We start from the raw sequence: 26,221 nt of genomic DNA on the forward strand, positions 1-26,221 counted from the left end.
AGAAAGTTCACTTCCTAGAGCAAAAGTTTATTCGGAATTTTTCAAAAACCAGTTTGTAGCTAGGATCAGGAACCAGGAAGCATGGGGTAAAGTAGACCACAATCATTAAAGAAGGACTTAGTTACCAAGCAGCGGGGCAGGATCAGACAGGTTGGGACCCTGCTGGGCATTGTGCTTCCCGGTTGAAAGAATACAGGCCAATTGTAGGAGCTCAGAGCTGGGCCCAGAGCAGGATGAAGAGGCAGAAGAGGCAGGAGCTAAGCTGGAAAACTAATGCAGAAAAATAATTTTATTTGTGATTTTGTCAAGAAGCCACAGGTACAAGGAGATCATGAACGTGATAAATTTTGACCGCTGTGTATGAAATAGCCTAGATCAATAATTCCAATTAATGAAACATTTTTAAGCATGGGCTGAAAATGTATTGGTGATGATTGACATCAGAGATAATTGTTTTCGTAGATTAAAAAATTACAGAATTGGGGCTTCCCTGGTGGCGCGGTGGCTGGGAGTCCGCCTGCCGATGCAGGGGATGCGGGTTCGTGCCCCGGTCTGGGAGGATCCCACATGCCGCAGAGCGGCTGGGACCGTGAGCCATGGCTGCTGGGCCTGCGCGTCCGGGGCCTGTGCTCTGCAACGGGACAGGCCACAGCAGTGAGAGGCCTGCGTACCGCAGGAAAAAGAAAAAAAATTACAGAATTGGCATGGCACAATATTTATCTATACAGGTACAACTTTGTGTTTCTGAAGCATAAGGATAAAATGGTAGTGTTTTATTATTGCCAATAAAGTAACTTCACCCAGAGAAAGAAGACCATATTTCAGAATCTTATCAACAAATTTGTAACAAGGAAATATTTGCTCTACTTTTTCCTTACATTTAGTAATACTCTTGGTATAACACATAAAGCGATGTATAGAAAAAGTAATTCATTTATTCATCCATCCATGTCGCCAACAAATATCAGGTCTGGAGTGGAGAAGTAGATTTGTGGGTCATCAGCCAATAAGAGGTAGTTGAAGCTGTGGATGCTAGAAATGGTGCATCATAATTTCAAGTCAGATAAATTTTAGATCCAATAGTGTTAAATGATACTAACAGGTGAAGTAAAATACGGATTGAGAATTGACCTTTGGATTTAGCAACATGAGGAACACCAGTGGCCTTGACAAGAGTCGTCATTTCCTTGGAGTGGTGGGAGCAAAAGACTAGTTGGCCTAAGTTCAAGAGAGAGTGACAGAATTTAGAGGCTGTAAATGGACTCATTACTTGCAAAGACTTTGTCTAAAAAGGAAGGAGAGAAAGGGGGTGTTAGTTGGGGGGTGCATCAATTCCCAAGAGGACTTTTTAAACAGCATGTTTGTATGTAGATGAGAAAGATCCAGAAGAGAGGGGGAAATTGTTAATGCAAGCAAAAGAGAGAAGAACTGCTGGGACGATATCCCTCAGGAAGCAAGAGGGAATAGGCTCTAGATCCTGAGGGGGGGGAATTAGCCCCTCCTTGGAGACCAGATAGTGATAGCCGAGAAGGTTCTCAATAAATAGTCATGAATGAGTTTTAAAATGCTTAGTATGTTCTTTCTCAAAATTTTATTTCTCATATATATGTGTGTATATGTGTATATATATGTGTGTGTATATATATATATATATATATATATATAAAATCTGACTTGTCCATTTATAAAAGGGGATATTTAAAATGTAGTTCAGAATTCATGTGGGGGAAAATAGTCATCTCAAAAGAATGAACTTTCACCCATTAATGTTTATGGGAAAGATACTGCTGTAGACTATCCTCAAACTAAGACATGGTTAATGAAATATCCTACAACATAAGGATATGGAGAATTAACTCTTTCTTGAGATATTCTTCACAATAGCTCAGGGCATCAAGAAGTAGGTAGTAAAAGCAAGGGCCACAGAAAATACTTTTCCCCCAATATTATACATTCCTTATACCTTTTATCCCATAGACTGCTTGGCTACATGCAGACTGAAAATGTGATGATGATAAGCACGAAGTGCATTATTACCAAAAAAAGATAAGCATCGTGCCATTTCATGAGAGAAAACATCTTACATCTTTGAGCTTTTCAATGAGAAGTGTAGGATCAGTTCCTCCCATGTGAATCACTTTGACATTTAAAGAGTTCTTGGAACCAAGAGAAAGGTAAGGACCATTATTGTAAAAGGAAAATGTTGTAACCCTCATGCAATGTTCCTGGGTTTCTGCCATACAGAGGAAGTGACTTGTAGTGGATGGCAAGAAGGAATAATAGTCATCCAGGTGATGAGTAGCCAATCTAACCACTTGAGGTTTTCAATCATCAAGGCAATAAAGTGTCAGTCTCTGCCCAGGTTGGGCTCCACTGCTAGTAGCCCTGACTACATTTTATCATCAACCACACAATGTGTGATCCAAAAGTGTTAAGAGATTCAAGCCCTTCCTTTGCTCACTCCTCCAAAGAGTGAAACAGACGTTGGTAAATATTTGTTTAAGAAAGGTTCTTTCTGAACCAAACTGGATGCTTTTTCAGAGTAACCACAGAGGTAGGATTAGAATTGTCTGGGTGAGCTAAGAAGAGGTGCTTGGAGAAGGGAAGTTGGGTGTTACCATGAAAAGCTGGAATCCTGCTCTACTGGTGCGTTAGCCTCTGCCACTTTGGAATCTTTTAATTGCCACAAAGCCCCATTTCTGGGTAAACACAATGAGACTCAGTTTGAAAGGAGGAGGGGGAAAGCACAAAGAACAGAGAAGCAGCCTTCCTATTCAGGGAAAATGGTAGGTAACTAGCACTTCATCTGCTGGGAAAAAGAATGAAAATATTGTATCTGAAACCTCAATATGGCATGAAAAAGACCCAATATGTTCAGAATTACCGATTCTAAAGCTCAAGCCCTTGCATTAAGAGAAGAAGGAGGGAGGAGGGAAGGTCTCAAGTTCCTTAGTTACCCAAAAAATCATCAACTTCTCTCCCCTCCATTTTACTGGGATCATATCAGAGAAGGAAACTAACTGTCCACAGGCCAGGCTAGACAGCTTGGGCTTAGCTGAGTGCCACTGGCTAAATTTAACACCGTGGCTTTCTTGTTCTTGAGTGTTAAGGCGAACAGTAATCAGAGGTGCTATGCTCTAGTTCTTTTTAATCCATTTTTAATTATAGCATAAACACAATACACACAGCAATAGAGTGATTTCCATGGATTGTTTTGGCAGGTATTTGCTTGTTTCCAACTGAATGACTAACTTTCTTCCTTTTTTCCTACTACTCTTTTTTTTTTCTTTTTTCCCCTGAAGTAACATCTTATTTGAAAGGCCAATTGTCCATCGTTTTAAATTAATTACTTTTCTAAAGTAGTAAAAAAGTGTGAGATTTAGAGCAAGCAAGGCAAAGCAAGGTCTATCTCTTTCTGTAAAAATGATTCAAAGTTAGAGAAATAAGTAAAAATTTTATACTTTTTCAGAAAATAACTTTTTGAAATAATTTACATCTTGTGTTTGGTAAACTTGTATTTCATAATGAAGGTGAGGAAAAATTAAACTCTAATATTAAACAAGTACAGTAAACGTGTTCAAACTCAATTTCATTTTAGGTAGAGACTTCCTCATTTTCTCTCTATTATTGTAATTGCTATTATTATTTCACATGTGTATAGTAATTACCTCTATAAGTCAAAAGGCTAACAATAAGTGGAAGAGTCCGAATTTGAATGCAAGACTTCCAGCTCCAAATTTAGTCATCTTTATTCTACAAACACTGTAAAATTCTCAGTATTCCTCATTTTCATATTTTTCCCCAAGTCCCATTCTCTTAGTACCATACACAAAAGTAAATAGATTAAACTTGGGTTAGTATTTCTTCGGGGCTAAATTTATTAGCTATCTCGCTTTTACCTGTTTCTCATCAAGTATTTCTAAAGTGTTCCAGGCAAAGTTTAGCTGATTCAGTTAAGATGTGCTTTCACAGCCTACTTAGTCTGTCTGAACCTTGATTTCTAACTCTATTAAATGAGAATAATAATTGCAACTCTTAGTAGAATTATTCAAATATGATTGAAGCAAAAATGTATCTTCCTCATTATGCTTTGTTTTTAATTAGAAATGCATCATAAGCATTTATTAATTTAAAAAAAAAAAAAAGAGATGACAAGATTTTATTGCAAATGTCATTAATAGACTAGGCTCTTATCCAGCATAACTTGGTGGTAAATTTAGAGAGACACATAGGCAAACAGTTTTCAAAAATAAAAAGGAACAAAAATGTGAGAGAATAAAGGAATTTCTTATTTTTTTTACCATGTGATAATAAGCAGGAGGGATTAGCAAACATTTAAATTATCTTAGAATAATTACATTTTTGGATGTTGCAAAATTTCAAACTTAGCTTGACCTTTTGGTGACCTTTTGAGTTTGTCTACTTTTGACATAAGATAGTTTCCTGACTTTAAAGGCATCAGGCAGCTCTTACCAATGAAAGTTTTAATTATTCAAGTTGCATAAATGACTTGAAAACATATGGAATCAATTTCCCACACAATATTCCTTGGTTAAAATATTGTGAGAAAAGTGGCTTTACTGTACATGAATTCAATTTTCTTCAACTTCAGATTTCATGGGGTTCAAGGTAGAAAGATTCCTGTTAAATCTCAAGCAAATCAGAATCGACCACAATGCCAGGGCCCTTCTGAACCGTTTCAAGTATTATTAGCTTACATCGCAATCAGTTTTTATCTACACAGTATATTTATCACTGCCCTTCCCCTGCCCCTTAACACACACTCATATTACCCTTTAAAACGATGCCAAACCTCTGCAGGATAAACCTGGCCTGCTACAATCCACGGAATATCAAAGAAAGCCAAAATATATGATTTGTGGCAATACTCATTTTGCATGGACTTTTGATGAAAAAAACAAGCCCATTTAATGACAAAATCATATTGGAAAGGCCATCGTTTATCAACTCAGCAGTGTTTACCATGCTCCAAACATCTCCATTATATGATTTTCACTACTTGTTTTCTAAGTCTGAATTCCAGGCCATGGGGAGATACAGCTCTGCTGTTCTATTACTTATTTTTCTATCACTTCACTTAATAGCACTGAGCATCATGTGGACTGTGTGGGATTATAACACATGGTATGAAAGACTAGTGGGAGGACATTATAGCAACAGTTATGTTGAAATGAAAATCTGGCATACACACAAAACCATCTTCCAATTCTTTCACATTTCCAATTTTGGCCCTACTATCTTTTATTATTACTAACATTATTTTGTTATCCCTCTGAGTGATTTAATTTTGTGTTACAGTAACTTTAAAATTCATTATATTTCAGTTGGTTTATCCTTAAAACTTTAGTACAAAATGCATTATTAGATTTGAAATGGTACAGACTGAAGCAAGGTTGATCATTACCCTAATAACTGGTCCCCAAACTCCCAGTGTGAAAATTAGGTCCATTGATTTCTCAGTGTGGATAGGAATGTAAGTGGCCACAGGTTGAAAACTAGTTTTGTATGGTTTGTTTGCATTTACAGTTGAATGCCTTTGTTCTCAGATTCTGTATTTGTGAGTTCACCTACTCACTAAAACTTATTTGCAACCCCCAAATCGCAGTGCTTTGAGGTCATTCATAGACAAGCCCAGAGCAGCAACGAATTTGTGTCACCCAACAAGCATATGTCCAGCTGAGGTAGAACAAAGGGATGCTCTCATACTGTAAATATGTCCTTTTCACGGTCTCTTTAGTGTCACATTTTTTGCATGTTTTTGCTTTTTGTTGTGATTCGATGTTTAAAATGAAGTCCAAGCACAGTGATGAAGTGCTGTCTATTGTTCCTAAGTACAGGACAGCTGTGATGTGTCTTCTGGAGAAAATATGTGTGTTAGATAAAGTTTACTCCAGCAAGAGTTATAGTGCTGTCAGCTGTGAGGTCAGTGTAATGAATCAACAATAATAGTAAATAAAGTGCTTTTAAACAGAAACGTACACAAAACAAGGTTTGTATTAATCAGTTGATGAAAATGTGATGAATTGTAGGAACCTAACCCTTTATGTCCTCTAGGAGCAGTGGTTTAGTATTCAAGGCAATTTTATAGAACAGAACTACCACAAATAAGGAGAATTGACGGTATGTGTGGTATTTTCATCATCTTCAGAAACGGTCAGATGGAGAGTTTAGAGGAAGGTATTAATACGCAGGGTTTATTTTAATGAGATGCTGTGTTTTACCATATGTCTCATGCTCATCATATCCTCTTTTATTATGGCTTTTAATTCCTTTTTTAAAAATCTTGCTCTTAGTTGTTTTTTTTTTTCTTAGTATTGTTTGGGTGTCATTGAAGATATTTCCAAATCTAAAGCTCGACAAAGAGTGAGTTGCTCAGAGTTCCCTGGAAGTAACCTGGCGGTTGTGCCCACTTGGCCATGCAGAACGTCTCTGCAGTCTTCCAGGTGGCCACATCACTTCTTCGACAAGATACATACAGCAGAAAAGAGTACTTCCTTTAAACATAAATGGATCCAAATTCAAGCTTTACCAATGCATGCTTATTTAACCTAGAATGAGCTATTTACCTTTGAGTTTCTTTCTCTCTCCTCCTCTGTAAAATAAAGATAATAATACAGCTAACAAAGAAAACTTTTACTTTACTAAAACCAAACCTAGAAACCCCTAGCCATGGAAGAAGAAGCTTGGTGTTGATTTGGGTGGGGAACCAAGTTGCTTTGGCATTTCCCCCAGTTTTATCTTTCTGTGTGGTTGTCTAGATTTTACTACCCCTGCTAGCATCAGGAGGGACCCTCCCAGGCTTGCTGTGCTCTTTAACTGATCTGAAGGTCATTATAGCCTCCAAGAGACTTTGCTAACTATCAAGGTATACAAGAGCTCTGGGTAAGCATGTGAGGCCTATACTACAGATTGTTCAAAATGGCATTTGGAATCTCATGAGGGCTGAGTTCTAGTTAGCAGTAGCTGAATCAGGAATCTGCACTGTGTAAACTCGGCTTTTTGTCTTTTCTATATTTGTGTCCTTTTAATTTTTTTCTTATTATTTAGTTAAATCCCTTTAAAAAGAGGTGCCTAGAAAAAAGGTTCCAGTTTTGCTAATGAATGCTTTTGGTATTTCTGGCCATGCATTAGCTATAGCTTTAAAAGGGGTATAACTGGAGATGGAAGGTAAACATAGTATGCAGGACAGCAGTCTTATCAAGAAACACCCAAGAGGGCTTCCCTGGTGGCGCAGTGGTTGAGAGTCCGCCTGCCGGTGCAGGGGTCACGGGTTCGTGCCCCGGTCCGGGAAGATCCCACATGCCGCGGAGTGGCTGGGCCCATGAGCCATGGCCGCTGAGCCTGTGCATCCGGAGCCTGTGCTCCGCAACGGGAGAGGCCACAGCAGTGAGAGGCCCGCGTACCACAAAAAAAAAAAAAAAAAAAACACCCAAGAAACTTTAGGGAACAGAGTTGAGTTTATTTGGTTAGGTGTAAGTCCCTACTAGGAAGGTAGCAAAGTGGTTGTCACAAGGACCAAGTGTGACAGTATATGTAAATGTTTAGTACAATAATATGGTACATTCTTCTGAAGTATTTTGACAAGTATAAACACATATGTTAAAATTAGATAATATTTTTAAAACTTTTTCATAAGAAAGCTACCAAAGTTCAACTAGAAAAGGGGAGGGCGATATGATGTTTTAAAAAATTGTAATTCCGTCTATTCAGCTCAAAACATATCATGTAATAAAATCATATAACTTTTTTAATGAAATCTGTGTTAGGGATAATTATCGCTATTTTACCAAAGGTAAAAAGACATTACATACATATTTCCAAATCACGGATAGAGTTTAAATTAGGACTGAAAACCTTTGGCCCCTGTACAAAATCAATGCTCGATAAAATTTGTTGCCTGAGTTAATGTTTTTAGTTGAACTCTACTGCTCTCTAGAATATGTCACATTTCATGATTTTTAAGTCTCAGAAAATCTGTTCGGTGCGCATTGCAAGACAATAAAGAAAAATACTTCTGTAAATAGTGTTAAATGACCCTGCCAGCTGGTAGAATCAGGGAAAAGGGAATCATAGCCACTAATTTATTTCCTGATTCAGAAAATGACTCACAGTGTAACTTTGTGAACATTGTTTAACCTTTCAGCATTCCAGTTTCTGCAGCTGAAAAACAAGGGTAATATTTGTCCACCTTACAATGGTAAATGCTCTAGAAATACACACACAAAAAGTAATCTCATATTAAGGGACAGTAAAGCTGGTTTTTCATGTACTTGAGATATCACTGACACATTCACAAAACAGTTTCTGCCACAGTTGTGTGGTTACTGCTTCCAGATCACCTCCCTAAACACCACACTGTGCACTGAACTCTCTTTATCCTGCCCTGAATCAGAATGGTAATCGCCGCGGGGTGTGTTCAACATGACTGATGAGGCAAGACGTGCAGCCTTATCACCCGCTTGTGCCAGAGTGCTTTCTGCATGGTTGTCAAGGAAAACAACACTCAACAGAAGGAAGAAGATCCATACGATGGGAAGAAACTTTCTCCTTGAATTCTGATTCTGGGAAATATGACTAAAATTATGAATGAGCCAATTTCATTTGCAGTCTTCCTGCTACAGTACACAACTGTTCAGTTTCCCTCATATTCTGGATATCACACTTTAAGAAAGATATGTGTGTGTCCTCTCTGGTGCTTGCCTTATTATCTTCTTCCCCTCCTTGCATGCTTTGTTTTCTTTTGTTTTTAAAGAAGAGTTATTTACAAAGGTTAAATCAGAATCTCCAAGATCTGTTGCTTGACGTAGCTAAAGCTTGCCCCATTATTCCCACAGCTGGCAACAATTACAGTTCATTCAACTAAAGTCACTTTAAATGGCTTTCTCTTCAATCATCTATTGCTGACATGGAGCGTTATTTTTAAGTGGCGAATTCAAATATACCTTAACTAGATAGGGTCAAAATGTTATTACCACAAAGAGTTAATGAGCAGGCAGTATCAAAGTACATGGCTACCTTGACCAAAGTTCTTCTGTCACAGAATAGGTACGGGACTGACATCAAAAAGCCCATGGGGTTGTCACATACAACTAGACAAAAGCAGGGCTCCAAACTGAGAAGGAGTGGAGAGAAACTGGGCTGTTTAGAAAATAATTAAGATTTTACATCACGAAAGAAGATTTGTTTTTCAACGTAAACACTTTGGGAGGGAAAAAAAAATAACATGACTCTTCTCAAACACCGTGTTCCCATTGTAAATACAAAAGAACATCTTCTAACTGTATTGAGCTGCAATTTGAAGCCATTGCTTTCAGTGCTCACTGACTGGCCTCCTCTCTAAAACTAAACTTGGATTGTTTTTTTTTCCTTTGGCTTTAACTGTCCACCACTGCACATCAGAATAGGGTCATTAATGTTCACATTTACGTCAAGAAGTATGGATGTCTGAGCATAAATACTAAATCCACACATAACCGGAAGTAAGTGAAATGGACTGCCACTGTGTATTGGGCACGCTATCAAGATGTTTAGATTTGACAACATGATATAACCTAACCAGAAAACTTAGACCAATGTTCAAGTGCTACTTCGTTCTCTGCCAGTATTTTCCAACCTGCTTTCCTTAAAATATGTGAGATATTTTATACTGCCAAAAAGCTTTATGGTTGAGAATTCTTGCTTATCACATACATCCCTCTCTTGAAAATTCATAATATGTATCAGCCTACCAAATACTGCAAAGTTATGTAGAAGGCAATAACTTTCTTTAACTCAGCCTTTCCGAAAATTCTTTAACCAAGGAACACCTTCTGTATTTTAATTTTTGTGGGAGTTGTAATAGAAGATCTCAGACCCTCTGCTGGAGTTTGGAAAATAATAGTCTATACTTTCTATACTTTTCAATCCCTTTAATGTGGAATTGAACTTCTGGCTCTACTCTTTCATCCATGATTCCTTCAACATATTCTTAAATGTGTATTTATATTTAAAATACAAATAACTTCCCTATTAGCAGAGACCTATTTTAGGTGTGACCTGGGAAAGGATTAACTACAATTCCTTTTTCTTCTGAATCTTCCTGTAGAGCATTTGTGGGCAAGCAGCTTCCTCATTTTGATGGTGAGCAAGCAGAAAGTATTTGTTTAATTGAATCAGAGTATACCAACATCAGAAAATTCTGTTTCCTACAATAAAAATTATCCCAAAGGGCAAAAAAAGAGAGATTATTTTTTCCTTCACTTTTGCATATTTAAAGAGCATCTGCCAAGACAAAAAAGACAAAGACAGTGAGACATTTTATGTGTTAATCATTTTTATTTGCAAGTCCCTGTAATTTGAATGCTGAACTGTCCCGACCACACAGGTGTCTCCAGAGACATGAATTAACAGTGAATTTAGGCAACAGACACTGCAATGGGATCTACCCTTTCTCTTGGGAAAAAAAAGAGAAGTACATGAAGTTCATACATACGTTCCTTGATAAATATTAGCGTTTTTTCTTTTCTTCTCCCCACCTCTTCCTCCATTCCACTGTCTTCCCTTTTCAATGTAACTTGAATTTCTCTTTTAGTTTTGCTGTTAAGTATGATTTTGCTTTCACTTTTTCAGATAGCATCATAGAATCACAGAGTCCCCGAAACGCAGACCTTTCCTTCTAATGATGCATGCACTTTATTACACGAGTCTCATGTATCTTGAAGATACTTTTTGTTAAGTAGTGACATTCTCAAGTATTCCAGTCTACCTTTTAAAGGTAGAGGACAGAACATGGAGACTAGGTGACATGCATTGTCACCTAGTTGGTGACTCACCCACTTGCCTGGAAGAGGGAACCATTTTCTCTATCCATTCAGACAAACTTTTTTTTCCTTCTGTTTTCGCCCTGAGCCTTGTTTCCACTGTCTAATACATTTAGATGCTTTAGGCATGCGCGCGTGCACACACACACACACACACACACACACACACACACCCTTTTACATCATTGCAGCATTATCCTTGACTTTTTTTTCTTTAACATTTAATTAGCATTTGTACCAGGTCAATGCTAGTTTCCCTGTTATGCAAACCCACACCCATGCTAAGAGTCTCTAAGGTTAGGAACACAGTGATGATATGACTATTTGGTTTCGGTGTTTGTGTACAAGGAGCCCCAGGTCATTTCCAGAGAGAATGAAAGATTCTGAGGACAGCCTCACCATTGAAAATGACAGGTCTTTTTTTCTTTTTTTTTTTGGTGACGAAGAAAAAGAGCAACCATGATAGAGGGTCAAGGGAATATGGAATATCAAAAATAGACAATGAATCAACTCTCCGTTCAGTCAAGAGAGTTGTAAAGCTAACTCTGGAGTGCACTGAAGAAGTGGCCTTATGAGAACTCTAGATGCTTAGGGAGAGGGGGTACACCCAGATGAGGAGACATATGATCTGGATGACAGCTCCTTGAAATTTAGATATTTGTGTAAAACTCCCCCAGTTCCAAGAGCTGCTTCTGTGACTTCTGCAAATTTCCTCAGGGCGAGAGCTCCCATGAGCTCCTCTGCTTCTGGGATCCTGTGTCCCTACTTCTGCCCCTGCTAAGCACAGAGATGATTTTCACCCCTTCCCAGATTCCCACCAAACATCTCCTCCCATCCTAAGAGATGCATGGATGGGACCCAGCGTATGGGTGGGGCTGGGGAATGGTTTAATAGGGTTTACATTGAAGCAGTACAAACACTTGCAAATAAAACTTTAAGAAGGCCCAACTTAAATACTTAAATATCCTTTATTGTACACAGACAACCTCCTCCTCTGAGCCCCACCCTGCCCCAGAAATCCCAGGGGCATTTTCACTTGCCCTTTCAGCCATGTAGTTCCTGAACACTTACATTGTCACTGTTTCCCTTTTGGGCACCAGTCTCATCCCACTACCTGCGCTCTCCTCACAAGCAAAAACAACTATTTTTCGCTTTCTCAAGCTGACGGAGAGAGCCCTTTCTTAGATGCCCACGCCCTCACTTTCTATCCCAAGCAGCTGACAGTGGGTTTTCCCTAAACAGTGGGATTCTGGGGCCATCTCATTACAGATAGAATCTCACCCATGTCACAGTTTTGCCCAGGACTACTCACGGCTTCTTCTCCCTCAGAGGCATTGCCACTTAGAGACCAACTTTGTGAAAAGTTATTATCAAATTCAGGTGCTCAGTTAGAGTGAGTCTTTCTCTATTCTCCTAAAAATTTGAAACTTTATTGAATTAGATGAAAAAATTAAGATATGAAAGCTTGCCCCCTCCTGCCCTCCCCACCCCCAGTGAATCTGTTATCTCCACTGAGACCACTCACTGCCTTGTAGCAGCATAACAAGGGGGTTAAGAGACCAGAAGCTCAGCAGCTACTAGTCCAATTGGCTCCACTCCTTTTTTAAAAAATAAATTTATTTTTGGCTGTGTTGGGTGTTCATTGCTGCACACTGGCTTTCTCTAGTTTCAGCGAATGGGGGCCACTTTTTGTTGTGGTGCATGGGCTTCTCATTGCAGTGGCTTCTCTTGTTGCAGAGCAGAGGCTCTAGGCATGCGGGCTTCAGTAGTTGTGGCTTGCGGGCTCTAGAGCACAGGCTCAGCGGCCATGGCTCACGGGCTTAGTTGCTCCGCGGCATGTGGGATCTTCCTGGACCAGGGCTCGAACCCGTGTCCCCTGCACTGGCAGGCAGATTCTTAACCACTGTGCCACCAGGGAAGCCCCTGGTTCCACTCAATCTCTGGGTTCCTCAGTTTCCTCATCTGTAAAATAGTAGAACCACCTTGTTATACAGGCAAAATGAGTTAACATGTATGGAGCATTTTGAAAAATACTTGACACCTGTAAATGTGAGCTGGTTTTGTTTGAACTTGGCCAGATGACAAAGGCTAGGGAAGGGCTGGGCAGAGCACAGACAGATGGTGGCAATAGAGCTCATTCTGCAGAAGTTTTCCCCACGGGAAGCAGAAGAGATTGTTGATGTTGCTATTGTAAGAGTTTGGAAAACTCTACTCAGGAATTAGTCCTTTTGGCAGGCTTTTGGCTATAAACTTTTGTAGGTGGAAATCCTAAAGAGAAGCTAGGTGTCTCTCTGGCCCCAGTATTTCACAACTATCTGGGCTTTTTTTCTGGATAAGGCTTTATTTTATGAGCAAATCTGGGTATTTTCACAAGTAGACCCTAGTTTCCATTGAAATGGATTTCTGTTGCTCTCATGTAATATTCCTACATTTTCTGAACAAAGTGCACTTAAAAGTCTCTGAGGGAAAAAATAAAAAGAATGAATTGCATATGCTTAACATAGGGCTTGCTCACTGTCTCTCTGAAGAATCCCTATCTTATAATCTCATATCCATAAAGTGCCTTGTATATAGCACATGCTCAATAATTACCAGTTGGTTTGATTTTAATCATTAAAGAGAAAAACAACACTGAAAGATCATTTTAAAAGACTGGCAACTTCCACACAGGTTTAGCAGCAGCAACAGCAATTTAGATAAGTTTTCCATCCAATTCTAAAGGGACTTAATCACTTGGGTTTGTATGTTAACTTGCTGCACTTTAACCACATAGGAGTCTTAGATCTGGGAGTAACCAAGGAGAAAAGAATACACTTGTTCTCATTTTCAAGTGTCCTAGGATAAATTGCATTCTACTCACTGGTGCCAGAAAAAATCAATACAGACCATAAGAGTAAAAATATTCATTATTCGTGAAGAAGAAAGAAGCAAAAAACAAAAGAAAAAACCCATGATGCCGGGAAACCGCAGAGAGAAATTTTCAAAGCATACCAGTATCATCAAGTGACACAGTTCTAGGAGCTGTATTTGCAAAAACTATGTGAAATGTCACCTGGAATTGCTCAAAAGGTGGCCTTGAAGAACACCTTTGGTGTCTACAATTTTAAGTGACTTGCATTATGGTCACAAATGGGTCATTCGTTTTCTGTTTACATGGGGTGATCACATTTAAAAGGATAAGAACAACATTTTTTGAGTACTTACTATGTGCACAGTATAGCCTAAGTTTACGCATATTAATTCATTTGATTTAAAGATAAAAAACATGAGCTAGGTACCCTTATGTCCATTTTAAAGATGAGAAACCTGAAGCCAGAAATGTAACTCACCCAAGGTTATACAGTTACTAAGTAGTGGAGAAAGGGTTCAAATGTATTTGGTCAGGTTGTTCTAGGGTCTGAGGTTCTACAATGCTGCCTTATTTATCTGGCCTTAGTGCCTGCCAGGGCACCTTGGTATTCATGGCTATTATGGCTGATGCCAACATTTTCTGGCTGGGTACACTGAGCATGAGCTTTTTTTTTTTTTTTTTTTTTGTGGTACGCGGGCCTCTCACTGTTGTGGCCTCTCCCGTTGCAGAGCACAGGCTCCGGATGCGCAGGCTCAGCGGCCATGGCTCACGGGCCCAGCCGCTCCGTGGCATGTGGGATCCTCCCGGACCGGGGCACGAACCCGTGTCTCCTGCATGGGCAGGCGGACTCTCAACCACTGCGCCACCAGGGAAGCCCCAGCATGAGCTTTTTGATTAGAATTTCAGAGAGAATATGCAAGAGACTCATCTCTTCCCTAAGACTATGGGGATGTCTGACTGATTACAGAGACCTCCGAAAAAACACTCACTGAACAAATTCAGAAAAATTGGATGTCAAACCTTCTGAACATCCCACTGGGAATTCATGGAAACCAGGGACAGAAAGTCTTCCTACTTAATTGGTGAGAGTGGGGGACTCTCTTAAGGCCTGGAGTGCTTCTTGTCTCCAGCAGGAAGAAAGTGAGCCAATGTCTACATGGTCTTCTCTAAGTAGGAGGACCCAGATGCTTTTGGACTCTAGCAGGAGGCCTCATTCATACCCTGGATTTTAAGACATCATACCTCATGTCTCATCTCCCATGTCTCCTTTGTGAGGAAATTAGAAAAAATCACCATGATTGTTAGGTGCTTTGAGTTTTTAAGTTGGATGCGTCCTTGTGAATGTAAGGCAGTCATTTTCCTTTGAAGTCATTTGATTATTCCCAGATCAGCAATTCTGTCTCATGACAAAATCTTTGATAGTCACTTTTTATCTTTGAAGAGAATAATTTCCAAAAGAAAGTAGGTCAGGGAATTACCATAAGAGGATAGACAGTAGGCCCTCTGTATTCACAGGTTCCCCATCCTTGGATTCAACCAACTGCAGATCAAAAATATTTGGAAAAAAATTCCAGAAGCTTCCAAAAAGCAAATCTTGAACTTGCCGCAATCCAGCAACTATTTACCTAGCATTTACATTGTATTTACAACTATTTACATAGCATTCACATTGTACTAAGTATTATAAGTAATCTAGAGATGATTTTAGTGTATGCAGGAAGATGTACATAGGTTATATGCAAATACTGCACCATTTACTATATAAAGGACTTGAATGCTTGAGCATCTGTGGATTTTAGTATTTAGTAGGGGGGCAGTCCTGGAACCAATTCCCTGCAGATACTGAGGGATGACTACAAAATATTTGGGATTACGAGATGGTTATTTTAGGCAAAAGGAATAGGGAAGTCAAAAGAAAGGGAGATTTTAGTTTTCTCAAAAACTAACAAAGTCCCACCTTAGGCAGTATCAGGTTAGAGCAGTTCTGAAAGGATTACCTGGCCCTCAGCCCTTGGGAATTCTCAGCTCTGTGGTGTTTGCTTTTGTCTCCCAACAGAGGTGTGGTATGAAGGGGTCACACAGAAGGTGAGCAAGACGTGGAATGCTTCACTTCCCCACAGTAAAGTAACACTCTTCAGTCAAACCAGGTGAGTTGAAATAACTGGATATTCTCCCTGAAGCTAATACATTTCTATCAGATACTTCTTCAACAATTCTTATTCCCTGACTGGAGCATTCTTTGCTGATACTAATTATAGGAGGATGGAAGTAGTCAAAACACCTCCAAAAAGAAAATGGCAAAGAAATAGAATGATATTTTATGTTGTCTACAAAAGAGATAATTCATAGTACACTATCTATACTTGAATGAGTTAGAGATTTGCAGCTTGGTCTAATAAAGAAATAACATGGTAAGCTTTTAGTTTTTCTTTTTAAATCAGATTGGCTTAACAAGCATTGCTGGTATAGAGCCAACTGAGGATATTTGAGGGAAAACAACTGTTTAGGAAATCAGGCAATGAGGCTGACTAGATTCTAAGCCAATCTGAGTCTCAGTTCCCTAGTGTATGAAATAGTAGACTGGACTAAATTATCTCTAAGAACAATTCTTGCTCTGAAAACTCCTTGGCTATTTGTTAATTTATAAACATATGCTACACAGTTAGTCACTGTGAACAAAAGCAATTGAACAGTATTATTTGTATTTCACTGAATCTGCTGTGAGAAACTGTCCTTGGCTTGTAGACAAAATACAGGAATAAGGGACTTTGAACACAAGCAGTACATATAGGCAATGAAAGATAAGACACCAAAACTTTCTTGAAGCTCTCCTACATTGCCTATCTACCTTACTAGAACTTTCTTAATGGCTATTTATCCTTTAGAAGTTCTCATGTGAATTACCAGCTACCTGTAAAAATAAATCATCATTTATTTCCAGTGGAACTTTTATTTCCTCCTTGAAGATGAATGCAGAAACTCAAAGAATCAAGGAAATTGGGACTACTTGGAGTTGCCAATGTAATCAAACTCCCCTCAATAAAAGAAAACCTGTATGTTCTGAAAGGATTATATTAGTGGGCTGACAAGTTCTTGAACATAGGAATCCACTTAAGCAGATCTACGTAGAGTGGAGTCTATTGCTGAAAGGAATTGGCTCACTCAACACTTTCACTCCTACCTAGTACACCTCCTACTCTTGCCGCACGCTTTTACCTTTTTTTTTTTTTTTTTGAGGCTTCTCCAGTTCTCGTTAGGTTTCAAATAAAGTTTGGCATCCTCACCCAACAGTTAGTGCTGAGCATAACTAGAAGACAGTCTGTTCCACTGGAAAGAACATGGGCTTTGTAGTAAAATAGATCTCCCTTTGAGCTCTTTGCTAGTTTTATTAGCTAGGTGATTTGGGGCAAATTATGGACCCTCTCTGAGTTCAGTTTCCTCTCTAAATAACTGGAAGGATAGCATTAACTTTTCAGGGTTATTATGAATAATAATAATTTAATGTAAGTGAAGTATTTAGTATCATAATAACATTAAATAAATGAACTAATTGTAACTAAAATTAAGAAAGTAACTTTGATAGGATTTTTGAGTGAACATATAATCTGATCGTGTTGCTTCCTACTTTTAAATTTTAATGAGCCCGTCTTGCTCTGAAAATTCCAAGCTTCTTCATATAGCTTACAATGTCCTTCCTGCTCTGATTCTGACCTCTCTTGTCCTGTTATCTGTCCCCACACCTTTCACTGCACTCTGCTTCAACCCTACTGAGGGCTTTGTTGTGGCTCTTGTATCATGCCCAGAGAAAATTCATTCTTCTGCCTGAAACTCATGTTTCCCTCCTTGACCTACAGCTAACTCTTAGCCAACTCTCAGCTTCGTTTAGTCACTGCTACATCCAATGTCTTCAACAGACTTCCTCAACCAGCCTAAATTATGAGTTGCCATAACAGTCTGCATTTTTTCTGTCTTAGTACTTACCACGCTATCCTTGGATTTCCTAGTCAGGTAACTGTGTCGTCCTTACACTGAGTTCATTGAGAACTGGATTGTGTCTGTCTTGTTATCTCACCATAGCCTAGCAACATGCCTGGCACATACTATGCAATCACTAAGTAAGTCACAGTAGACAAATAAATGAATGTAGTCTTTCAATTTCATTTCTCCCTGTTGCCAGTTACACAACTTTGGACATCCATGAGAAAGATATGAGCTTCCTGTTTCCTGCTTACTACTCCCTGTTCTAATAGGAAAGGAACATGTGGATTAGTCAGAATGCTTAATTGTTAAGGGAAATTCTGCTGATCAGCGCAAAACTGGTTAAGATATTCTGTCTCAAGAGGTCAGTCTTGGAGAAACAGCCTTGATCAGTAGAAAGAGGTGATTTTTTGTAAAGTTAACTATTAAAAATATGTAGTGTACTGCACATATGGTGTGATTCCAATTACATAAATATATGTATTCATACTTATGCAAAGGAAAAATACCAGAAAGAAAAGGAAAGTTTCAGTTAGGCATCTCTAGGTGTTTTTATTTTCTTCCTCATGTTTTTCTGTATAGTCAAATGTGCCGCAATGCCCATGCATTAATGACATAATTTTAAAAGGATTAATGCAGATAAAATCTTTGAAAAGAGACTTGTTTTTATTTGTGCTAGATACAAGAAGAGAATTCTAGGAAACTACTAATTCTTTTGCTCACCTGTATCTATTACTTGCTTAAGTCACTATTTCTCACGGATGTTAGACTCTCCCAGGCTTTACACTATCCCCTCTACCTAGAACCCCTGTCAGGTAATTTACATTTCACTATGTCTTCAGAATTCACTTCCTTTGCAAAGTCTTTCCAGATAAGACACTTGTCAAATGAGAAAGGTCTTCCTTCCCCTTCAAGGGAAATCCTGTAGCAATTATTCTCAGGTCTATTTTCTCTATTCCTTTACTGTTTTCTTAGTTTTTTTGTTGTTGTGGTTGTTCCCTAATTTCCCAATTATATTTCTCGCTCCCTAAAGTTAGAAGCTTGCTTTTCACAGATTTAATGGTTTTTAGGATGACACTGGTTACACAGAAGATTCTTCCAAAATACTATTGATGTAATGAATATTGCATAAGAAGATGCATTCTGCAACAACTTAGCAAGTAAGAGTGCAGGTCCAGCAGTTCCTGGCATATAGGTGATCGGTTCCTGACATTTTAGGCCATTATGAGATTTGGATCTCTGGTATGTCCTCTTTTAATTTTTAATTTTTCCCCAATATGTTCTTATATCAAGTGCAATGAATGACAAATTTTTAATTAGACAAAGTTTTCCTTTCTTCTAAAAAAACCAAAATTACCTAGCTTTGGAAATCATTGAGAAGTTGTGTCTGTAAAGTATGTTGTCTTTAAAGACAAATGAAAAATACAATCAAATGATAATGTTATGTTACTAGATCATTAATCGTTCTTACCTGTCCACTAAAGGAAATTTTAAAAGGATGCATGAATAACTCTGAAATAATCACAGCAAACTTCCTGCTCAATATTATGACAAGAATTGTTTAAAAATGAGAAAGTCAGTAAAGATTTCTTCCTTTTAAGAAACTCCAATTTGTTAGAACTATGAAATTAAGATAGATCTTTTAAAACTGTATGAAGTTTAATATATTAAGGTTTTGTACATCATCAGCTATTGTGCATCATCAGATTGATATGTTTTGCTGATTGGTGTTGCTTGTCAACAATTCCCCTAGTTCATACCAATTGCTCTTGAAAAGAATAAAAATCAATTTTTAGTATTACCAGGAAGAGAAGTTCTCAGTTTTAGGAACCTCTCCCCCTGCCAACCCTGCCCCAAGGAGGAAAGAAAGCATTTCATGGATATCTGAAAATGGTCAACCAGCTACCTCCAGAACCCTTTGGAAATGATCAACATTCCTTGGTGCTGGACCTGGTGTCCTGAATTAACCCAAAAAGACAGGATCATATTTTCTGAGTCTTAATATGCTCTTTTACCTGAGCAAACCTGCAAGAATAGGAAAGGAAGGAAGTTAATGCCAGTACTCTGACCCTCTATAAAACCTCAAGGTTCCGGGACTTGCAAAGATTCAGAGTAAAAGTGCATTGTGCCCTGCACATAGTAGACATATCACTGTTTATTTATGTCATACTTTAATAATTGAAATGCCAGCCACAGGAATCCAGCTAATGCTTACTTCACTGCAGCATGAGGTTACATTCAGCAACACCACTCAGAATAACCAGGAGAAGACAAAGGAAAATGGTATGACAGTAACGTCAAAGGCTCTGATTTCTAGATATAGTTGTGCTCTGAGTTTTTTATGTTTGCCCTTTTCCCACTGAAAAATGGGAATAATACCCTTTTCACTGACCATTGGAACGTTGAGGAGACAATAAGTTAGTAACTGGAAAGAATTTGTGGTGAAAGGTGCTATGTGAGTTCATGGTATTTGTTAATGTTATTACTCAATCAGTTCTGGCCCAATGTGGAAACAGAAGCAACTTCTATTACAAACAATGTAAGTTGCTAAAATAACCTTGGGAAAGAGAGAATAAATGAATCTACAAAGACAAATAGGTACCAGCTGGATTATTGAGACCTCATGTTGAGGCTGCAGGCTTTTAACACTAAAAACAATGTCCTTTTAATTTCAAGGAAGAATCATTTGGGGAAGAAAAGTAGGCAACCTATTAATAAATGAAAGAGTGACATTTCTAGGTGCATATTAACAAATATGTTTATAAAAACAATTTCTATTACAAGACTGTACTAAGCAGAAGTCTCCTTTAGCAGATTTTTAAAAATGGGATATGTAACAAAAGGTCCATGTGTGAACTCTGGAAACACTCAGGACTTAACCAGACTTCAGCAGGTTCATTAGTGTCTTAGAAACAGTACAAAGGGAAATATGTATGTATATATATATATATATATATATATATATATATATATTTATTTAATTTATTAAAATTTGTATTAAAATTTATAAATATTAATATATATGTAAATTCAAACTGACAACAGCTATGACTTTACCATCTGCCTTTAAGCTTCTTCCAGTCAATTTCTAAAGGATAGAATGCTATTTTTCCTGCCCGTGGATAGCTATTAATCCTGGGGTAGAGCCATCAGAAACGTCTCATCCCCACTCCTAATATTTCCTTCCGTGTAGAGGGATCTACATTAGCATAGTGGTGCTGACGTCTTTGCCCTCGTGGTAAGACGGAATCAGTTAATTTTATTGAGCCCCTTTATCTCCTCATTCTCCTGGGAGTGGGGTGCCTACAGAAAGCACACATTACACCTTCCTATTTCAGACCCCAAGTTTTTCAGACCCCAAGTTTTAAAGGAGGACTATGTTTTCAATGCTGGGCAGAGGGCAGGTAAGTCTCTCTAAATCTGAGGTTCAGCATTCGTAAACTCATTCTCCAAAATCAGCTTTACTGGTAAGAAAATTGATAATGTTCTCTATCTTACTGTCTTATTTTTCAGGGGTTCAGAATCAGCTAAGGAAAGAGATGCCCCTAGTCTTGAGCTCCCTACTGACCCAACAACCCACATTACAATGGGAGTTACACCTGCCTTTTCTAGGCTAACGGAAAGAAAGACAAACCTAGGTCTCCAGAGGCTTGGGAATAATGATCATAGATATAAACTCACCAAAGTTAAACTCAGCCATTAAAAAATGGACTTTGGGTTTTTTTCCTTTGGCTGTTGTCAAATCACCACAAATTAAGTGACTTAAAAGCACAGAAATGTATCCTCCCACTGATCTAGAGGACAGAAGTCCAAAATCACAGCAGGGCCATGCTCCCTCTCGATGCTCTAAGTGAGAATCTGGTCCTTGGCTCTCCCAGCTTCTGGTGTCTGCCTGCGTTCCCTGGCTGTGGCTGCATCCCTGCAACCTGCCTCTGTGATCACATTGCCTCTCTTCTTTGTGTGTCAAATCTCCCTCTGCCTCCCACTTATAAGGATATATGCAACCGCATTTAGGGCCCACTTTGGTAATCTGGGATAATCTCCTCATCTCAAAATCCTTAATCACACCTACAAAGACCACTTTTCTACTTAAGGTAACATTTATAGACCCTAAGGATTAAGACCTGATAGCTTTGGGAAATGATTTTTTAGCGTACCACACAAATTTAATAGTCACAAACAAGTATCATTTTTCCTCCTTCCTCTATATTCTGAAATTTTGCAATTTAAGACACAAAAGTATGTGGTCTAAAAACACAGCCTTAGAGAATCAAGAAGGTGAATTCATCCTAGACTTAAACCAACCAAATGATATTTATAAGGAATATATCATAAAGTGATCAGCTTTTCTATGCATGTATCACCACATTTTCAAAGACATAGCATATAAGTTTCTACCAGAAATGTGGCAAAGTAGAAATAAAAAACGTAAATAATCCCTACATATGTTATTGATATTAAAAATTCAGGATCACTGTTCCCTATAAAGCTACTGTTTAAAATCTTGGTTGAAGCATTTGCCAAAATAGCTCAGGAATTAAGAATAAAATCTTTTGTTCTTTCTGTATATAAAGCATATGATGGAATTATTCACGTCACTGATATGAACTTGGCATTTTACTATTATAGACAACATTCACCTTTTATCTAAGATCTGTTGCCTTCTTAGGCACACTGAATTTCATTTTACTTTTTAAACCAACAATAGCGGTTTCCTTTGTATTGTCATGTTCCGTCCACATTCAAAAGATATGCCACTTGGCAAGTTACTGCTTACACTAAGGTGAGTTGGAGACAGCAAGTCATGATGAAGGGTAGGCGCTCACCTTCTGCTAAGTACTCTCACTAGCTAAGAATCGTGTACTCAAGACCACACGTGCACTGGTTCAGTTAGGATAGGCTATGCTGTAATAACAAAGAGATCTCCAAATTCAGTGTCTCAGGGAATAAGACATTTATTTCTCTTTCAGATAAAAGTCAGGAGGAGAGTTTCAGGTCAGTGGCAGTCATTCAGTGGGCCAGGATGACAGAGTTCTGTCATCCTGTCAAGGTGGCTATTGGGTCCACGTCAGGAAGCCAGACAGTGAAGAGGCATGTAAGAGCACACCAGCGCCAGAACTCTAGCACCTGGCCACTCTAGCCTTGCCTGACCACAAGGGAGACCGGGAAATATAGTTCAGCTGTGCTCTCGGGAAAACGAGGAGAAGGGATTTTTGTGAGCAGCTTGCAACCTTTACCACATTCACTATACAAATTTCTGCCTCAGCAAAATAAAAGATACTGTATAAATGGTGATCATGGCATTTGGGGTTGTCACAAGCATTCACACCTGCAAACTGCAAGAATTCATTCTACCCAAGCATCTATTTATACTTAATCTCAGTTAAGGAGGGGAAAAGGAAAGGAATGGTTTATGGGGGGGCGGTGATAATATAGGAGGTAATATTAGCTTGTATAAATTGTCTCCAATGATGGTAATGCAAGGCTAAAGTCTTTTTTAAAGTACATTTTAGTATTATATAGTATATGTTGAGAAGCTTTTCTCTCTTCAGTTCTTCAATCTATTGAGGAGGGAAATAGGCCAAGGAAGTTAAACTTCTCTTCTCAGGGGGCCTAACTGTTGGCCCAGGCTGGTTTCCAAGAGCTGAAACAAGGGATGGTAACTGGTGGGGCTGTTCTTTTGCTGAATAAAGAGAAGAAAAGAAGAAGTCCATGTCTGTTTCCCAGGCACAGGGAGGACCAGGAAGCAAGGAAATCTCCAATTTTCAAGTCCACTGAGCAGAATACAAGAACAGGGTCCAAGACAAAGTGTTCTCCACTGAGAACCACCAAGATGGAGCAATCGAGTCCTGTGCGCAGGCTGAGCCTGGAAAGAAGCCCAGAGGCCACAGCTTTCTTGGGAGGGAGGTTTCTCTGGACCCTTAAGGAGCTGAGACTTTGACATTCCAACCCTGCCGCTAGTTTGAGGCTGGTCCACTCCCTCCATTTGGAGAAGAAGAATCTTGAAGCTAAATCAGCACGTTATGATCACGCTGATCCATGGCAAATCATGAAGCGAAAACAAAAGTTCACAAACAAAATTAGTAGAACCACCTGTAGGACCTGTGTGGAAAGAGAAACTAGCTTTCGTGGAGAAGAGGTGTTAATAGCATGGGAATTAAACACACTGACTTTGGATTTAAAAGGTTTGATTCAATTCCTGTTCCTGCCACTAAGTAGCCTGTGACTTTGGGTGGGTAGTCTATACTCTTCAAACACTCTTCAAATCTAAACTCTATACTCTTCAAATCTTAGTTTCCTATCTGTAAAATGGGAGAGAAAAATAATACCTAACTCATATGTTTTCTTTAAATTTAAATGAATGTTCAACTGTATTTAATAAGGTATAGGAACTCAACAAATATTAGCTAAAAGTATTTCCAAAAATGGAGTTTTTCTTTACTTTCTTTCTTGGTATAAAATTTGTCCCTTATATCTAAAAACCAATCAGTCAATCAAACCTCACCCCCATGACCTCATAGGCTCTATTGAGTACAAGGTGAGGGTTAAGTTATGACAGCTGACACATCTAGCAAAAATATATGTTAATTTAAGACATTTCCTTTCAGATATGAGTGTTCCACTGCAAACCTAGGTATATTTCTAAGATCTTAAGGAAATAAATACTATAAAACATGACATAGTTCAAGTAATGTAAAAAAAAATGTCCACAGGGATATCTCTGAGCATTCTTTCATATGAGATGTCCCATATACTAAGAATTCATGATTCTCCGCAATTTATTTAATATTTCCCAAACAGGCCATCTTTCCAATCATTACTCTTTCCAGATCAGTATAAATTCTATTTTCAAGGACTCCCAGTCCTTTCGTAGGAACCCATCATCACTGGGCATGCCAGTACATCTGCTGGCAAACTGTGAGAACAGTATTAGTTGACAATTGTGAGAACTAAAGGTTTTTCTAAAGGTGATGAGGCAGAAAGGGAAAGCAGATGCTTCTGAGGAACAGGGAGAAATGTCAAGAGAATTGGTCTATCTTCTTGGCACCCTGAAGCCTGAAGATGAGGGGGGTATGCCAGTTCATGGCCTAATGAAGGCCGAGAGGGAAGGATCCAGCTGACTGCTCACTAAAGGTGACTTGGAAAAGGAACTTGACCACAGTCATAGAGAAGAAGAGTTGCAACATAGATTGGAGGCATAGAAAATTCACTGGTGTGGCATATGTGCTGGAAAAATGAGTGGAATCTTTAGATTATTTCAAAACTGTTTCATAATAGTGATATTAATTAATATTTATTAAGCATCTGTTATGTATCCTATACTGTGCTAAGTACATTACATGCTTTACTAGAGTTAGTATCCCACCCCTAAGGGTAACCACCAATATTGTCCCCAGTATCCAGATTGGGAAGCTGAGGTTCACAGAGGTTATGTCCTTAGTCTTAAGTAACTTTAAGGAATGAATGCAAAGTGCAGAGCAAAAATTTACTCAGAACCTAGCTAGGGAAAGAGTTCTGCTCATAAACATACTTTTCAGTGATACTTAAATTCTAAGAAAACTTTGCTCACATCCTCCTGGATGAATTGATAACTAGTTTTTGTGTCAGGAAAGGCATGTTTCTCTGAGGTCATGTTGCAACACTTTCAAAAGGGTTTCCCTCAAAGGTGTTTCATCTATTAGTACCAGCAAAGATCTCATGGAATGACTAATTTTTAGTAGTTGTGGCCGGCAAGTCTTTATTGAGTCATTCTCTTTAGAAATAACATGCTGATTCATCAGATCTTTTTTTAACGTTAATTATATTTAACATCTGACATCTTCTTTACCCTTTATCCAAATCACTGAATACCAGGGAAAAAATAAGCCAAACCCAGATATAGGTTAAAATAATACTCGATTATTAGTGATTTAAAATGAAAATTGAGTAACTTCAACATCCCATTAAAAAGAAAAGCTTACATTTCATAAAGTAAAAAGGAACATTAAGTATTTTTTCTTAATATTTAATGTTAATTTCATCCATAAGTTACATGATACAAATTGTATGCTTTTACATACAAAAGATTTTTTTAATGCGATCATTCTAAGAAATGCAATAATCAGCAAGAAAGCATCTACTAAAAATTAGCTGCCTTTCTAGATTCTTGTGGAACTGTAAAATGATTTATAATAAATAGCTAAGCCTTCTAAAATTGTCACTAATGTTTGTATAATAAGGTGTGCCCTGGCCTTCAATTGAAAATGGTTAGTATTTGAACTCCCGATGTGCAGAAAGATGTCAGCAACACTGGATCAGATAGACTTAGAGAGAAACTTCTTTTTCCCTTTGATAAAACAAAAGTACCTGTGGTGAACATTTGTTGTTTTTGCCAGTGCAGCATCCCTTCTCCTTGGCTTGATAATGTCCCTCTGACTTTCTGGGGGATCTACCCATCCCCATCATGTACCATTTGGTGGGCTCATTAAATTATGAATCAAAGTGCAGAGGGGTACGTTGGCGTTTCTCATCTCTACTCTCACTTTCCAAGACCAATCAGATAGGAGTCCTAGGAATTTGGCCCAAGGACAGA

At 38.5% G+C, this 26,221-nt stretch overlaps 1 protein-coding gene across 1 annotated transcript in view; it reads left to right on the top strand.

The window, feature by feature from the left end:
* The window catches only part of LOC307187834 (PC-esterase domain-containing protein 1B-like), a gene marked incomplete at both ends in the record, with an annotated part of 98,705 nt that extends 73,935 nt beyond the window's left edge, over positions 1-24,770 (top strand). The window contains 1 exon segment of the mRNA XM_079924366.1: positions 24,618-24,770. Within this exon segment, the coding sequence (XP_079780492.1) occupies positions 24,618-24,770 (153 nt within the window).
* Positions 24,771-26,221: the final 1,451 nt, after the last annotated feature.

This window comes from Stenella coeruleoalba (genome assembly GCF_951394435.1).
Source record: "Stenella coeruleoalba genome assembly, chromosome: 6".
Taxonomy (NCBI): Eukaryota; Metazoa; Chordata; class Mammalia; order Artiodactyla; family Delphinidae; genus Stenella; species Stenella coeruleoalba.